This window comes from Oncorhynchus mykiss, chromosome 1, assembly GCF_013265735.2.
Source record: "Oncorhynchus mykiss isolate Arlee chromosome 1, USDA_OmykA_1.1, whole genome shotgun sequence".
Taxonomy (NCBI): domain Eukaryota; kingdom Metazoa; phylum Chordata; class Actinopteri; order Salmoniformes; family Salmonidae; genus Oncorhynchus; species Oncorhynchus mykiss.
Window position 1 is genome coordinate 95,162,043 of NC_048565.1, and position 17,873 is coordinate 95,179,915.

At 41.3% G+C, this 17,873-nt stretch overlaps 1 protein-coding gene across 1 annotated transcript in view; it reads left to right on the top strand.

Moving 5' to 3' along the window:
- The window catches only part of LOC110511675 (ryanodine receptor 2-like), a 532,917-nt gene that overhangs the window by 444,888 nt on the left and 70,156 nt on the right, over window positions 1-17,873 (top strand). Inside the window, exons 82-86 of the mRNA XM_036989200.1 lie at window positions 162-261; window positions 1,087-1,166; window positions 7,856-7,932; window positions 8,023-8,096; window positions 14,127-14,144. Coding sequence (XP_036845095.1) covers window positions 162-261; window positions 1,087-1,166; window positions 7,856-7,932; window positions 8,023-8,096; window positions 14,127-14,144 — 349 coding nt within the window. The remainder of the gene's footprint in view (window positions 1-161; window positions 262-1,086; window positions 1,167-7,855; window positions 7,933-8,022; window positions 8,097-14,126; window positions 14,145-17,873) is intronic.

Consider the following 17,873-nt stretch of genomic DNA (forward strand, 5'->3'; position numbering starts at 1 on the left):
GTGATCTTGGACCTGGTGCAGGAGTAGGTCTTCACCTCCAGGGTGGTGTTGAGTGTCTTATAGCCCGATGGGTGCACGGTGGTCTGATTGGACAGGAAGGTGCAGTCTCTCAGGTCTCTCCTCCTCCTCCTCTTCCTCCTCTTCCTCCCTCCCTCCTGCAGGAAAAAGAGATGGAGAAACAGAAGCTGCTATATCAGCAGGCCAGGTTACACGACCGAGGTGCTGCAGAGATGGTGCTGCAGACTATCAGCGCCAGCAAAGGTAAGCTCTCTGAGTAGAATGGATGAACAGGATGTCCACTGAGTGGACAAAACATTAGGAACACCTTCCTAATAGTGAGTCGCTGCCCCCCCCCCCCCCCTTTCAGCCCTCAGAACAGACTAAATTTGTCGGGTCATGGACTGTACAAGGTGTTGAAAGCGTTCCACAGGGGATGCTGGCCCATGTTGACTCTACAAGGTGTTGAAAGCGTTCCACAGGGGATGCTGGTCCATGTTGACTCTACAAGGTGTTGAAAGCGTTCCACAGGGGATGCTGGCCCATGTTGACTCTACAAGGTGTTGAAAGCGTTCCACAGGGGATGCTGGACCATGTTGACTCCAATGCTTCCCACAGTTGTGTCAAATTGGCTGGATGTCCTTTAGATGGTGGACTATATTCTTGATACACACAGGAAACTGTTGAGCGTGAAAAACCCTGCAGCGTTGCAGTTCTTGACACAAACCAGTGCGCCCTGGCACCTACTACCATACCCCGTTCAAAGGCGCTTAAATATTTAGTCTTGACCATTCACCCTCTGAACGGAACACATACAATATCAAAGTCTCAATTATCTCAAGGCTTAAAAATCCTTCTTTAACCACCGTCTCCTCCCCTTCATCTACACTGATTGAAGTGGGAGCATAGCTTTCACCTGGATTCACCTGGTCAGTCTATGTCATGGAAAGAGTAGCCATGTGTGATGAATACATTGGACATCTCAGTGACCCATAACTCTCACAACAAAGCAGAGCTCTGTCCACAGTAGGTAGGTAGCTACCTTGTGACGTACTAGACCCAGTATAAAGGTGTTGTGTTCCCCACCAGGTGAGATGGGTCCCATGGTGGCCTCTACTCTGAAGCTGGGGATAGCTGTCCTCAATGGAGGCAACTCGACTGTTCAGCAGGTAGGTCTATCTACCATTACACTGCATCAATCTACCATCAGTCACTTATCGACCTGGTATCTACCATTAAACTGCATCAATCTACCATCAGTCACTTATCGGCCTGGTATCTACCATTAAACTGCATCAATCTACCATCAGTCACTTATCGGCCTGGTATCTACCATTAAACTGCATCAATCTACCATCAGTCACTTATCGGCCTGGTATCTACCATTAAACTGCATCAATCTACCATCAGTCACTTATCGGCCTGGTATCTACCATTAAACTGCATCAATCTACCATCAGTCACTTATCGACCTGGTATCTACCATTAAACTGCATCAATCTACCATCAGTCACTTATCGACCTGGTATCTACCATTAAACTGTATCAATCTACCATCAGTCACTTATCGACCTGGTATCTACCATTAAACGGTATCAATCTACCATCAGTCACTTATCGGCCTGGTATCTACCATTAAACTGCATCAATCTACCATCAGTCACTTATCGACCTGGTATCTACCATTAAACTGCATCAATCTACCATCAGTCACTTATCGACCTGGTATCTACCATTAAACTGCATCAATCTACTATCAGTCACTTATCGGCCTGGTATCTACCATTAAACTGCATCAATCTACCATCAGTCACTTATCGACCTGGTATCTACCATTAAACTGTATCAATCTACCATCAGTCACTTATCGGCCTGGTATCTACCATTAAACTGCATCAATCTACCATCAGTCACTTATCGGCCTGGTATCTACCATTAAACTGCATCAATCTACCATCAGTCACTTATCGGCCTGGTATCTACCATTAAACTGCATCAATCTACCATCAGTCACTTATCGGCCTGGTATCTACCATTAAACTGCATCAATCTACCATCAGTCACTTATCGGCCTGGTATCTACCATTAAACTGCATCAATCTACCATCAGTCACTTATCGGCCTGGTATCTACCATTAAACTGCATCAATCTACCATCAGTCACTTATCGACCTGGTATCTACCATTAAACTGTATCAATCTACTATCAGTCACTTATCGGCCTGGTATCTACCATTAAACTGTATCAATCTACCATCAGTCACTTATCGACCTAGTATCTACCATTAAACTGTATCAATCTACCATCAGTCACTTATCGGCCTGGTGTCTACCATTAAACTGTATCAATCTACCATCAGTCACTTATCGACCTGGTATCTACCATTAAACTGCATCAATCTACCATCAGTCACTTATCGACCTGGTATCTACCATTAAACTGTATGAATCTACCATCAGTCACTTATCGACCTGGTATCTACCATTAAACTGCATCAATCTACCATCAGTCACTTATCGACCTGGTATCTACCATTAAACTGCATCAATCTACCGTCAGTCACTTATCGACCTGGTATCTACCATTAAACTGCATCAATCTACCATGGTATCTGGCATCTAATGTCAAAATGCATCAACCAATATATTTCTAGTCACTTTATTTATATTTCTTTATAAAATTGGTTGTTTGTGTTTCTAGTCGACTGTGTCTCTGTAGTGTTTACTCTCTCATGTCTCTGTAGTGTTTACTCTCTCATGTCTCTGTAGTGTTTACTCTCTCATGTCTCTGTAGTGTTTACTCTCTCATGTCTCTGTAGTGTTTACTCTCTCATGTCTCTGTGTCTCTGTAGTGTTTACTCTCTCATATCTCTGTAGTGTTTACTCTCTCATGTCTCTGTAGTGTTTACTCTCTCATATCTCTGTAGTGTTTACTCTCTCATGTCTCGTTAGTGTTTACTCTCTCATGTCTCTGTAGTGTTTACTCTCTCATGTCTCTGTAGTGTTTACTCTCTCATGTCTCTGTAGTGTTTACTCTCTCATGTCTCTGTAGTGTTTACTCTCTCATGTCTCTGTAGTGTTTACTCTCTCATGTCTCTGTAGTGTTTACTCTCTCATGTCTCTGTAGTGTTTACTCTCTCATGTCTCTGTAGTGTTTACTCTCTCATGTCTCTGTAGTGTTTACTCTCTCATGTCTCTGTAGTGTTTACTCTCTCATGTCTCTGTAGTGTTTACTCTCTCATGTCTCTGTAGTGTTTACTCTCTCATGTCTCTGTAGTGTTTACTCTCTCATGTCTCTGTAGTGTTTACTCTCTCATGTCTCTGTAGTGTTTACTCTCTCATGTCTCTGTAGTGTTTACTCTCTCATGTCTCTGTGTCTCTGTAGTGTTTACTCTCTCATATATCTGTAGTGTTTACTCTCTCATGTCTCTGTAGTGTTTACTCTCTCATGTCTCTGTAGTGTTTACTCTCTCATGTCTCTGTAGTGTTTACTCTCTCATGTCTCTGTAGTGTTTACTCTCTCATGTCTCTGTAGTGTTTACTCTCTCATGTCTCTGTAGTGTTTACTCTCTCATGTCTCTGTGTCTCTGTAGTGTTTACTCTCTCATGTTTCTGTAGTGTTTACTCTCTCATGTCTCTGTAGTGTTTACTCTCTCATGTCTCTGTAGTGTTTACTTTCTCATGTCTCTGTAGTGTTTACTCTCTCATGTGTCTGTAGTGTTTAATCTCTCATGTCTCTGTAGTGTTTACTCTCTCATGTCTCTGTAGTGTTTACTCTCTCATGTCTCTGTAGTGTTTACTCTCTCATGTCTCTGTAGTGTTTACTCTCTCATGTCTCTGTGTCTCTGTAGTGTTTACTCTCTCATGTCTCTGTGTCTCTGTAGTGTTTACTCTCTCATGTCTCTGTAGTGTTTACTCTCTCATGTCTCTGTAGTGTTTACTCTCTCATGTCTCTGTAGTGTTTACTCTCTCATGTCTCTGTAGTGTTTACTCTCTCATGTCTCTGTAGTGTTTACTCTCTCATGTCTCTGTAGTGTTTACTCTCTCATGTCTCTGTAGTGTTTACTCTCTCATGTCTCTGTGTCTCTGTAGTGTTTACTCTCTCATGTCTCTGTAGTGTTTACTCTCTCATGTCTCTGTAGTGTTTACTCTCTCATGTCTCTGTAGTGTTTACTCTATCATGTCTCTGTAGTGTTTACTCTCTCATGTCTCTGTAGTGTTTACTCTATCATGTCTCTGTGTCTCTGTGCTGTTTACTCTCTCATGTCTCTGTAGTGTTTACTCTCTCATGTCTCTGTGTCTCTGTAGTGTTTACTCTCTCATGTCTCTGTGTCTCTGTAGTGTTTACTCTCTCATGTCTCTGTAGTTTTTACTCTCTCATGTCTCTGTAGTGTTTACTCTCTCATGTCTCTGTAGTGTTTACTCTCTCATGTCTCTGTAGTGTTTACTCTCTCATGTCTCTGTGTCTCTGTAGTGTTTACTCTATCATGTCTCTGTAGTGTTTACTCTCTCATGTCTCTGTAGTGTTTACTCTCTCATGTCTCTGTAGTGTTTACTCTCTCATGTCTCTGTAGTGTTTACTCTCTCATGTCTCTGTAGTGTTTACTCTCTCATGTCTCTGTAGTGTTTACTCTCTCATGTCTCTGTAGTGTTTACTCTCATGTCTCTGTAGTGTTTACTCTCTCATGTCTCTGTAGTGTTTACTCTCTCATGTCTCTGTAGTGTTTACTCTCTCATGTCTCTGTGTCTCTGTAGTGTTTACTCTCTCATGTCTCTGTAGTGTTTACTCTCTCATGTCTCTGTAGTGTTTACTCTCTCATGTCTCTGTGTCTCTGTAGTGTTTACTCTCTCATGTCTCTGTAGTGTTTACTCTCTCATGTCTCTGTAGTGTTTACTCTCTCATGTCTCTGTAGTGTTTACTCTATCATGTCTCTGTAGTGTTTACTCTCTCATGTCTCTGTAGTGTTTACTCTCTCATGTCTCTGTGTCTCTGTGGTGTTTACTCTCTCATGTCTCTGTAGTGTTTACTCTCTCATGTCTCTGTAGTGTTTACTCTCTCGTGTCTCTGTAGTGTTTACTCTCTCATGTCTCTGTAGTGTTTACTCTCTCATGTCTCTGTAGTGTTTACTCTCTCATGTCTCTGTGTCTCTGTAGTGTTTACTCTCTCATATATCTGTAGTGTTTACTCTCTCATGTCTCTGTAGTGTTTACTCTCTCATGTCTCTGTAGTGTTTACTCTCTCATGTCTCTGTAGTGTTTACTCTCTCATGTCTCTGTAGTGTTTACTCTCTCATGTCTCTGTAGTGTTTACTCTCTCATGTCTCTGTAGTGTTTACTCTCTCATGTCTCTGTAGTGTTTACTCTCTCATGTCTCTGTGTCTCTGTAGTGTTTACTCTCTCATGTCTCTGTAGTGTTTACTCTCTCATGTCTCTGTAGTGTTTACTCTCTCATGTCTCTGTAGTGTTTACTTTCTCATGTCTCTGTAGTGTTTACTCTCTCATGTGTCTGTAGTGTTTACTCTCTCATGTCTCTGTAGTGTTTACTCTCTCATGTCTCTGTAGTGTTTACTCTCTCATGTCTCTGTAGTGTTTACTCTCTCATGTCTCTGTAGTGTTTACTCTCTCATGTCTCTGTGTCTCTGTAGTGTTTACTCTCTCATGTCTCTGTGTCTCTGTAGTGTTTACTCTCTCATGTCTCTGTAGTGTTTACTCTCTCATGACTCTGTAGTGTTTACTCTCGCATGTCTCTGTAGTGTTTACTCTCTCATGTCTCTGTAGTGTTTACTCTCTCATGTCTCTGTAGTGTTTACTCTCTCATGTCTCTGTAGTGTTTACTCTCTCATGTCTCTGTAGTGTTTACTCTCTCATGTCTCTGTAGTGTTTACTCTCTCATGTCTCTGTGTCTCTGTAGTGTTTACTCTCTCATGTCTCTGTAGTGTTTACTCTCTCATGTCTCTGTAGTGTTTACTCTCTCATGTCTCTGTGTCTCTGTAGTGTTTACTCTCTCATGTCTCTGTAGTGTTTACTCTCTCATGTCTCTGTAGTGTTTACTCTCTCATGTCTCTGTAGTGTTTACTCTATCATGTCTCTGTAGTGTTTACTCTCTCATGTCTCTGTAGTGTTTACTCTCTCATGTCTCTGTGTCTCTGTGGTGTTTACTCTCTCATGTCTCTGTAGTGTTTACTCTCTCATGTCTCTGTGTCTCTGTAGTGTTTACTCTCTCATGTCTCTGTGTCTCTGTAGTGTTTACTCTCTCATGTCTCTGTAGTTTTTACTCTCTCATGTCTCTGTAGTGTTTACTCTCTCATGTCTCTGTAGTGTTTACTCTCTCATGTCTCTGTAGTGTTTACTCTCTCATGTCTCTGTGTCTCTGTAGTGTTTACTCTATCATGTCTCTGTAGTGTTTACTCTCTCATGTCTCTGTAGTGTTTACTCTCTCATGTCTCTGTAGTGTTTACTCTCTCATGTCTCTGTAGTGTTTACTCTCTCATGTCTCTGTAGTGTTTACTCTCTCATGTCTCTGTAGTGTTTACTCTCTCATGTCTCTGTAGTGTTTACTCTCATGTCTCTGTAGTGTTTACTCTCTCATGTCTCTGTAGTGTTTACTCTCTCATGTCTCTGTAGTGTTTACTCTCTCATGTCTCTGTGTCTCTGTAGTGTTTACTCTCTCATGTCTCTGTAGTGTTTACTCTCTCATGTCTCTGTAGTGTTTACTCTCTCATGTCTCTGTGTCTCTGTAGTGTTTACTCTCTCATGTCTCTGTAGTGTTTACTCTCTCATGTCTCTGTAGTGTTTACTCTCTCATGTCTCTGTAGTGTTTACTCTATCATGTCTCTGTGGTGTTTACTCTCTCATGTCTCTGTAGTGTTTACTCTCTCATGTCTCTGTGTCTCTGTGGTGTTTACTCTCTCATGTCTCTGTAGTGTTTACTCTCTCATGTCTCTGTGTCTCTGTAGTGTTTACTCTCTCATGTCTCTGTGTCTCTGTAGTGTTTACTCTCTCATGTCTCTGTAGTTTTTACTCTCTCATGTCTCTGTAGTGTTTACTCTCTCATGTCTCTATAGTGTTTACTCTCTCATGTCTCTGTAGTGTTTACTCTCTCATGTCTCTGTGTCTCTGTAGTGTTTACTCTATCATGTCTCTGTAGTGTTTACTCTCTCATGTCTCTGTAGTGTTTACTCTCTCATGTCTCTGTAGTGTTTACTCTCTCATGTCTCTGTAGTGTTTACTCTATCATGTCTCTGTAGTGTTTACTCTCTCATGTCTCTGTAGTGTTTACTCTCTCATGTCTCTGTGTCTCTGTGGTGTTTACTCTCTCATGTCTCTGTAGTGTTTACTCTCTCATGTCTCTGTGTCTCTGTAGTGTTTACTCTCTCATGTCTCTGTGTCTCTGTAGTGTTTACTCTCTCATGTCTCTGTAGTTTTTACTCTCTCATGTCTCTGTAGTGTTTACTCTCTCATGTCTCTGTGTCTCTGTAGTGTTTACTCTATCATGTCTCTGTAGTGTTTACTCTCTCATGTCTCTGTAGTGTTTACTCTCTCATGTCTCTGTAGTGTTTACTCTCTCATGTCTCTGTAGTGTTTACTCTATCATGTCTCTGTAATGTTTACTCTCTCATGTCTCTGTAGTGTTTACTCTCTCATGTCTCTGTAGTGTTTACTCTCTCATGTCGCTGTAGTGTTTACTCTATCATGTCTCTGTAGTGTTTACTCTCTCATGTCTCTGTGTCTCTGCAGTGTTTACTCTCTCATGTCTCTGTAGTGTTTACTCTCTCATGTCTCTGTAGTGTTTACTCTCTCATGTCTCTGTGTCTCTGTAGTGTTTACTCTCTCATGTCTCTGTGTTTCTCTCTGACAGAAAATGCTGGACTACCTGAAAGACAAGAAGGATGTGGGCTTCTTCCAGAGTCTGGCTGGTCTGATGCAGTCGTGCAGGTACTGCTGTACCCTCCTCGTCGCTCGCTCCGTTCGGTGGAGTGTTCGGTGTGTAAATATGTTGTTAACCTCTCTGTCTCTCTGTTCCAGTGTTCTGGACCTGAATGCGTTTGAGCGCCAGAATAAAGCAGAGGGACTGGGCATGGTGACAGAGGAGGGATCAGGTACATATTAACTACCGACAAGTAGAAACACTAATTAAAGGTAATGTCCTACTGTCTCCTACTGTCTATGTTAATTAACCTTTCTGATCTCCCCATCCCGGATCCGGGTTCGTGAATACAGACTCAAGCTCATTACCATAACGCAACGTTAACTATTCATGAAAATCGCAAATGAAATGAAATAAATATGCTAGCTCTCAAGCTTAGCCTTTTGTTAACAACACTGTCATCTCAGATTTTCAAAATATGCTTCTCAACCATTGCAAAACAAGCATTTGTGTAACAGTATTGATGGCTAACGTAGCATTTAGCATTAACATTCAGCTGGCAACATTTACACAAAAAAACAGAAAAGCATTCAAAAAAATCATTTACCTTTGAAGAACTTCAGATGTTTTCAATGAGGAGACTCTCAGATAGCAAATGTTCAGTTTTTCCTGAAAGATTATTTGTTTAGGACAAATCGCTCCGTTTTCTGCGTCACGTTTAGCTATGAAAAAAACCCTGTATCCAGGATTGTGTAAATCTATCAGCAAGCTCATTAGCATAACACAACGTTAACTATTTATGAAAATCGCAAATGAAATGAAATAAATATGCCATCTCTCAAGCTTAGCCTTTTGTAAACAACACTGTCATCTCAGATTTTCAAAATATGCTTCTCAACCATAGGAAAACAATAATTTGTGTAAAAGTAGCTAGCTAGAGTTAGCATTTTGCGTTAGCATTTAGCGTTAGCATTAGCGTTAGCATCCAGCACGCAACATTAACAAAAACATAAAAGCCTTCAAATAAAATCATTTACCTTTGAAGAACTTCTGATGTTTTCAATGAGGATACTCTCAGTTAGATAGCAGATGCTCAGTTTTTCCAAAAAGATTCCTTGTGTATTAGAAATAGCTCAGTTTTATACATCACATTTGGCCACCAAAAAAAATCCATAAATTCAGTCCTCAAAACGCAAACTTTTTTCCAAATTAACTCCATAATATCGACTGAAAACATGGCAAACGTTGTTTAGAATCAATCATCAAGGTGTTTTTCACATATCTCTTCATTGATACATCGTTCTTGGACACATGCTTTCTCCCCTGAATCAAATGGTAAAGTGGAAGCAGCTGGCAATTGCGCACCGAATTCGACGCAGGACACCAGGCGGACACTTGGGAAATGTAGTCTCTTATGGTCAATCTTCCAATGATATGCCTACAAATACGTCACAATGCTGCTAAGACCTTGGGCGAACGACAGAAAGTGTAGGCTCATTCGTTGCGCAATCACAGCCATATAAGGAGAGAATGGAAAACAGAGCTTCAGAAATTCTGCTAATTCCTGGGTGATGCATCATCTTGGTTTCGCCTGTAGAATGAGTTCTGGGGCACTTACAGACAAAATCTTTGCAGATTCTGAAACTTCAGAGTGTTTTCTTTCCAAAACTGTCAAGAATATGCATAGTCGAGCATCTTTTCGTGACAAAATATCGCGCTTAAAACGGGAACGTTTTTTATCCAAAAATGAAATAGCGCCCCTAGAGCTCTAAGAGGTTAAAGGTAATGTCCTACTGTCTATGTTAATTAAAGGTAATGTCCTACTGTCTCTGTACAACACGTGCTGAATATGGGAGAGTTCATCGCCATAATGTCTTCACAATATATTCAGTATTAAAGAGTTAAAGGATGGGTTGGACATAATAAAAGATTAAACATAGACGTATTATATATATATACAAGATATTTAAGATCCATATTTAAGATATGTTTAATATATATTGTGTTGTAGTTGTGCCTTGTCCAAATTCATCCTGGTTTTCTTCCTTGTTTTTTTTGTTTTGTCATCACATTGGGTTTGGACACTGAAAATACAGCGTCTCCTGTATCTGTGTCGTCTGTCTACGTGCAACAGTCACTTTTCATTTCCCGCTGTCCACGTCACATGTCTCTGTGCTCTTCAGTTATTTACTAACCTCCCATGTGTTGTCTGTGGGTGCCACATTCTACCTGTGTTGTGGTCAATGTTGTATTCAAAGGCTGGATGGATGGACAACACTTCTAAGAATGAATCAAAGTTGATGGTAATTTATAGCGAGCGTTTTCCAATATGCTAGTCAGGCGGTGTAGGAACAAATCCCCTGTGTTTTCTCTTTGACAAATTATTATTATTATTTTTTAAAGGATACATTGACAACAAAGCTTATCCCATACGCAAGTCAATCAGCACAAGCAGAGTAAATCAGTGCAGCCAGAAATATAAGCATTTTGCTCTTTTTTTGTTGTTTGTTTAGTTTTCTCTCCCTCATTTTAAAACAAAATGTTTTATAGTGGATCACACATGTTGGGGTTCCTTTTTTTTGAGGGGGCGGGGGTTATGAATAATCAAACAACTGTTTCGTCACAGTACCCTGTTCTAAATTCTCTACAATGTGCAGTCTTCTAGAACTCTGACCAACATAATTCCTATTCTAAATTCTCTACAATGTGCAGTCTTCTAGAACTCTGACCAACTTAATTCCTGTTCTAAATTCTCTACAATGTGCAGTCTTCTAGAACTCTGACCAACTTAATTCCTATTCTAAATTCTCTACAATGTGCAGTCTTCTAGAACTCTGACCAACTTAATTCCTATTCTAAATTCTCTACAATGTGCAGTCTTCTAGAACTCTGACCAACTTAATTCCTATTCTAAATTCTCTACAATGTGCAGTCTTCTAGAACTCTGACCAACTCTTTTTCTATTCTAAATTCTCTACAATGTGCAGTCTTCTAGAACTCTGACCAACTTAATTCCTATTCTAAATTCTCTACAATGTGCAGTCTTCTAGAACTCTGACCAACTTAATTCCTGTTCTAAATTCTCTACAATGTGCAGTCTTCTAGAACTCTGACCAACTCTTTTTCTATTCTAAATTCTCTACAATGTGCAGTCTTCTAGAACTCTGACCAACTTAATTCCTATTCTAAATTCTCTACAATGTGCAGTCTTCTAGAACTCTGACCAACTTAATTCCTATTCTAAATTCTCTACAATGTGCAGTCTTCTAGAACTCTGACCAACTTAATTCCTATTCTAAATTCTCTACAATGTGCAGTCTTCTAGAACTTTGACCAACTCTTTTCCTGTTCTAAATTCTCTTTTCTTAATTCTCTTTGGAACGCCGTTTGGGTCTTTGCGTGTCAAAAAATATATAAGTCAAATAACACTATTGGACGCTTCAAATAAGCTTTTAATTTAACACGTCAAATAACAAGCCAAGCGTCACTGTCAAAGCTGTACGGTACCTTATCTAGGTAATAACACATTATCTAGGTAATAACACATTATCTAGGTAATAACACATTATCTAGGTAATATCACATTATCTAGGTATTAACACATTATCTAAGTAATAACACATTATCTAGGTAATAACACATGATCTAGGTAATAACACATTATCTATTCCATCGAATGGGAAAACGTCTGTGGGAGCATTTGAAATTAAATCAGGATCAAACATGTTTGCAAAAATATTTGATACAGATGCTATTAGCAATTTCTGGGGTAGCTAGCTAGCTTTAGTTTGGTACCTAGCTAGCTAGCTTTAACTTGGTAGCTAGCTAGCTTTAGTTTGGTACCTAGCTAGCTAGCTTTAACTTGGTAGCTAGCTAGCTTTAGTTTGGTACCTAGCTAGCACCAATGCAACCAGCCTGAAAACAATTACCAGTAGAAACTGCATTCATTTTCACTATTCTTAGCAATGATTTAGGAATCCATGTGAGTAAGTATTAGCTAGGTAGCTACTTGTTGTTCTCCTATTGAAATAACTAGCTAGCCAGCTACTTAACCCTGATGCCCAAAACGAACCTTATAAGCAGCCAGTTAGCTTCATGTGGGTAGTGTGGCTTGACAGGGCCGGGTTATGTGTTTTGAAGCCACAATAGTGGAATTTGCAACCAGGTCCCTTATAAATCTAGTTCCCTATAGAAAACCAATTGAAAAGACAGTGACCTAAAAAAAAAATGTCCTGCATGGTTTGTCCTCTGTGTTTCACCTGCCAAATAAGTTATGTTATACTCACAGACATCATTTTAACAGTTTTAGAAACTAGAGTGTTTTCTATCCAAATCTACCAATTATATGCATATCATTCTGGGCCTGAGTAGCAGGCAGTTTATTTGGGGATTTTCATCCAGATGTCAAAATAGTGCCCCCTATCCCTTAAGATGTTTTAAACAAGGCTGGAGTGTTGGAATGTGGAGCAATGAAATGGAGTTATCAGTCTACTCAGTACCCAAGTGCTTTTTCCCCAACGTCCTCCTCAGAGATATCAGGCTCCAAAACCTCCACAATGTTTTGTTGTCCCTCTGGAATTGTGTTCAATACATAGTAGGGTTGACTGGTGCAATACATGAGGCTCGTGTTCAATACATAGTAGGGTTGACTGGTGCAATACATGAGGCTCGTGTTCAATACATAGTAGGGTTGACTGGTACAATACATGAGGCTCGTGTTCAATACATAGTAGGGTTGACTGGTGCAATACATGAGGCTCGTGTTCAATACATAGTAGGGTTGACTGGTACAATACATGAGGCTCGTGTTCAATACATAGTAGGGTTGACTGGTACAATACATGAGGCTCGTGTTCAAACGTGACATATGAAACACGACGTGACATATGAAACACGACATGACATATGAAACACGACATGACATATGAAACACGACATGACATATGAAACTCGACATGACATATGAAACACGACATGACATATGAAACACGACATGACATATGAAACACGACATGACATATGAAACACGACATGACATATGAAACTCGACATGACATATGAAACACGACATGACATATGAAACTCGACATGACATATGAAACTCGACATGACATATGAAACTCGACATGACATATGAAACACGACATGACATATGAAACATGACATATGAAACACGATATGAAACTCGACATGACATTTGAAACACGACATGACATATGAAACTCGACATGACATATGAAATACGACATGACATATGAAACACGACATGACATATGAAACACGACATGACATATGAAACGCGACATGAAACTCGACATGACATATGAAACACGACATGACATATGAAACACGACATGACATATGAAACACGACATGACATATGAAACACGACATGACATATGAATCTCGACATGACATTTGAAACACGACATGACATTTGAAACTCGACGTGACATATGAAACTCGACGTGACATATGAAACACGACGTGACATATGAAACTCGACATGACATATGAAACACGACATGACATATGAAACACGACATGACAGATGGAACACGACATGACATATGAAACACGACATGACAGATGGAACTCGACATGACAGATGGAACACGACATGACATATGAAACACGACATGACATATGAATCTCGACATGACATTTGAAACACGACATGACATTTGAAACTCGACGTGACATATGAAACTCGACGTGACATATGAAACACGACGTGACATATGAAACTCGACATGACAGATGGAACACGACATGACATATGAAACACGACATGACAGATGGAACACGACATGACATATGAAACACGACATGACAGATGGAACTCGACATGACATATGAAACACGACATGACATATGAAACACGACGTGACATATGAAACGACGTGGATACTGTAATCAATGTGTAATAACTGTGTAAAACATGTATGAACGTGGTGAATTATTATGTGACGTCATATTCAGGTCCTGATTGGTCAACAAGCTTATTTTGACTCGTCAATTAGTGTTAATTGACGAGTATCTTTTGTTTGACACGCAAAGACCCAAACGTGGTTCCATAATTCTCTACAGTGTACAGTGACAACTTCTGCTCTGCGCTACACTTCACCCTAAAACGGATTTATTTGCAAAGAAACAAACCGAAATGAAAACCATATTGAAAGCTATTTGTAATCTGTTTGACTTCTGCTTTCTTTCTTTCCTTTCTTCTCTTTGATTTAATGTACTGTCTTCCCCTCCTCAGTCATCACTCATGAGCGTGGTAATTATGACTTCTGCCATTTTCCTGTCGTTCGTTCGTTAGCTTTGTGTTGTTAGATGTGATTAGCTGTCCAGGTCGTGAGTCAAACGCCTCTTCCTTCCCTATATCCTGCTGCTCTGCCTTTACTATATAGCATGACGCTGCCAATCTGTTCTGAGGTCTGGTGTACCTCTCTCTCTCTCTCCCTCTCTTTCTCTCTCTCTCTCTCTCTCTCTCTCTCTCTCTCACCTCTTCTCTCTCTCTCTCTCTCTCTCTCTCTCTCTCTCTCACCTCTTCTCTCTCTCTCTCACCTCTTCTCTCTCTCTCTCACTCTCTTCTCTCTCTCTTACCTCTTCTCTCTCTCTCTCTCACCTCTTCTCTCTCACCTCTTCTCTCTCTCTCTCTCTCTCACCGCTTCTCTCTCACCTCTTCTCTCTCTCTCTCACCTCTTCTCTCTCACCTCTTCTCTCTCTCTCTCTCTCTCACCTCTTCTCTCTCACCTCTTCTCTCTCTCTCTCTCTCACACTCTCTCACCTCTTCTTTCTCTCTATCCAACCTAGAGCCATGTAATGCTGTTGTAGAGCTGTACTGTAGGCAACCAGCCTCTCTCTCTCTCCCTGTCATCCCTCTTGGGGTTTGTATCTGGCTGTAACTCTGGATGTAAGATCAGTGAGCTGTTTTGAAGTGAAGTGGTGGTCTGGTCTGTTCTGGTCCCCCGTCGTGGCAGTTGGCTGGATGTGTGTTATTCATATATATATATATATAAGGAGAACTTGTGGTGTCCATCCCTCTCTGTCGTCTGTTGTGCATTAAGAACCTGTGGCTGATTGGCTTCAGTGGTCTGATCTGTGCCTAGTGGAAGGTTTACCCAATCACCCAAGTGTCTCCCCTCTGATTGGTCCAGTTGTTGACCCTGTGTGCCTGTGATTGGTCCAGCTGTTGATTCTGTGTTCTGTGATTGGTCCAGCTGTGATGTAGTCGATGTTGTTGTATCCTTTGTTGTTGTTTTTTTGTGTCCGTACTTGTACCTCATTTTTTTTACGTGAAAATTGTCAATTTTTCAATTAACTTTCCCCCAATTATTTATGTTGTGTTTTTGAACTGATATTGTATTTTCATTCATGTTTCTGTTGTTGTTGTTGTTGTTGTTGTTGTTGATTTACACTGAATATCTCTTTGAAAAGTCCATATTAGTTTGTGTGATATACCAGAGGAATCTAAATGGTAATGGGTGACAGCTGCTTCATGAGTTGGTAATAATTACTGGCTACTGGCACATGATGCTTTCCTAGTGTCACCATTATTCATCACCCTTTATGAGATTTATAAGAAAAAGTCATGACAACATATGGAAACATACAGCCTTCCGTTGACCAATATTCCCAGGAAACATACATATACAGGGGAGTACGGTACAGAGTCAGTGTGGAGGCTATATACAGGGTATTACGGTACAGAGTCAATGTGGAGGCTATATACAGGGGGTACCGGTACAGAGTCAGTGTGGAGGCTATATACAGGGTATTACGGTACAGAGTCAATGTGGAGGCTATATACAGGGGGTACCGGTACAGAGTCAATGTGGAGGCTATATACAGGGGGTACCGGTACAGAGTCAATGTGGAGGCTATATACAGGGGTACCGGTACAGAGTCAATGTGGAGGCTATATACAGGGGGTACCGGTACAGAGTCAATGTGGAGGCTATATACAGGGGTACCGGTACAGAGTCAATGTGGAGGCTATATACAGGGGGTACCGGTACAGAGTCAATGTGGAGGCTATATACAGGGGAGTACGGTACAGAGTCAATGTGGAGGCTATATACAGGGGGTACCGGTACAGAGTCAATGTGAAGACTATATACAGGGGGTACCGGTACAGAGTCAATGTGGAGGCTATATACAGGGGGTACCGGTACAGAGTCAATGTGGAGGCTATATACAGGGGGTACCGGTACAGAGTCAATGTGGAGGCTATATACAGGGGGTACCGGTACAGAGTCAATGTGGAGGCTATATACAGGGGGTACCGGTACAGAGTCAATGTGGCGACTATATACAGGGGGTACCGGTACAGAGTCAATGTGGCGACTATATACAGGGGGTACTGGTACAGAGTCAATGTGGAGGCTATATACAGGGGGTACCGGTACAGAGTCAATGTGGAGGCTATATACAGGGGGTACCGGTACAGAGTCAATGTGGAGGTTATATACAGGGGGTACCGGTACAGAGTCAATGTGGAGGCTATATACAGGGGGTACCGGTACAGAGTCAATGTGGAGGCTATATACAGGAGGTACCGGTACAGAGTCAATGTGGAGGCTATATACAGGGGGTACCGGTACAGAGTCAATGTTGAGGCTATATACAGGGGGTACCGGTACAGAGTCAATGTGGAGGCTATATACAGGGTATTACGGTACAGAGTCAATGTTGAGGCTATATACAGGGGGTACCGGTACAGAGTCAATGTGGAGGCTATATACAGGGGGTACCGGTACAGAGTCAATGTGGAGGCTATATACAGGGTGTTACGGTACAGAGTCAATGTGGAGGCTATATACAGGGGGTACCGGTACAGAGTCAATGTGGAGGCTATATACAGGGGGTACCGGTACAGAGTCAATGTGGAGGCTATATACAGGGGGTACTGGTACAGAGTCAATGTGGAGGCTATATACAGGAGGTACCGGTACAGAGTCAATGTGGAGGCTATATACAGGGAGTACCGGTACAGAGTCAATGTGGAGGCTTTATACAAGGGGTACCGGTACAGAGTCAATGTGGAGGCTATATACAGGGTGTTACGGTACAGAGTCAATGTGGAGGTGAAACATATCCTCTGTTGACCAATTAGCCACTTAATGAGACTTCATATCTGCTCTATCATGGTGAAATATGCCTGAAAGGGCACTCACCAAACATACGTTCTAGTGTGACCTTGTATTGTTGCCTTCATAAACCATTAGCAATACTAGCAGCAATTTGATATCGATGTTTTTTTCTCCCGTAGCCTGGGCAGTGTAAAGTAGCAAGCCTTAACCCAGCGGTCACACCGGTCGTTTATACTCTATCTGAAATACATCAAAGGAGCTATCTATATCCCAGTGATTATCTCTGTTTTACCTCACTGTATCATCCCAAGCACTTTCAAGCCTGTTTCTATTTCTCTCTCCGACATGGAATTCAGTCGCCAAGTTATCTCTATGTTGTCAGAGTTGGTAACATTACAGTGGACGTGTCACAGCCCCACCGTGTCACCAGCCTGTCGTCTTCTTTTCATTAGCATCATTACTTTAGAGGCAGCCTTTTAAACACAGTCCGTATACTGTAGGCCTGCTGGGCATGCTTAGTTGTCCCAGTTTAGACTCAATACTACTGCTTCTACAAGGACCTAATATAAAAGAGGTCAACAACTCTGTTTACCCTCTATTTGCATAATCGTACTTTATTGGCTCAAAGACTCCGGTATAAAATGCTGCTTCGGTTAGTACCGCTTCACCTCAGATCACTGCCATGTTTCTCACCCATTCCAGACTCAGATCACTCCCATGTTTCTCACCCATTCCAGACAGATCACTCCCATGTTTCTCACCCATTCCAGACTCAGATCACTCCCATGTTTCTCACCCATTCCCGACTCAGATCACTCCCATGTTTCTCACCCATTCCAGACTCGGATCATGTGATGTGTGTGCCGGGTGTATCATGTGTCCCAGGTGTATCATGTGTCCCAGGTGTATCA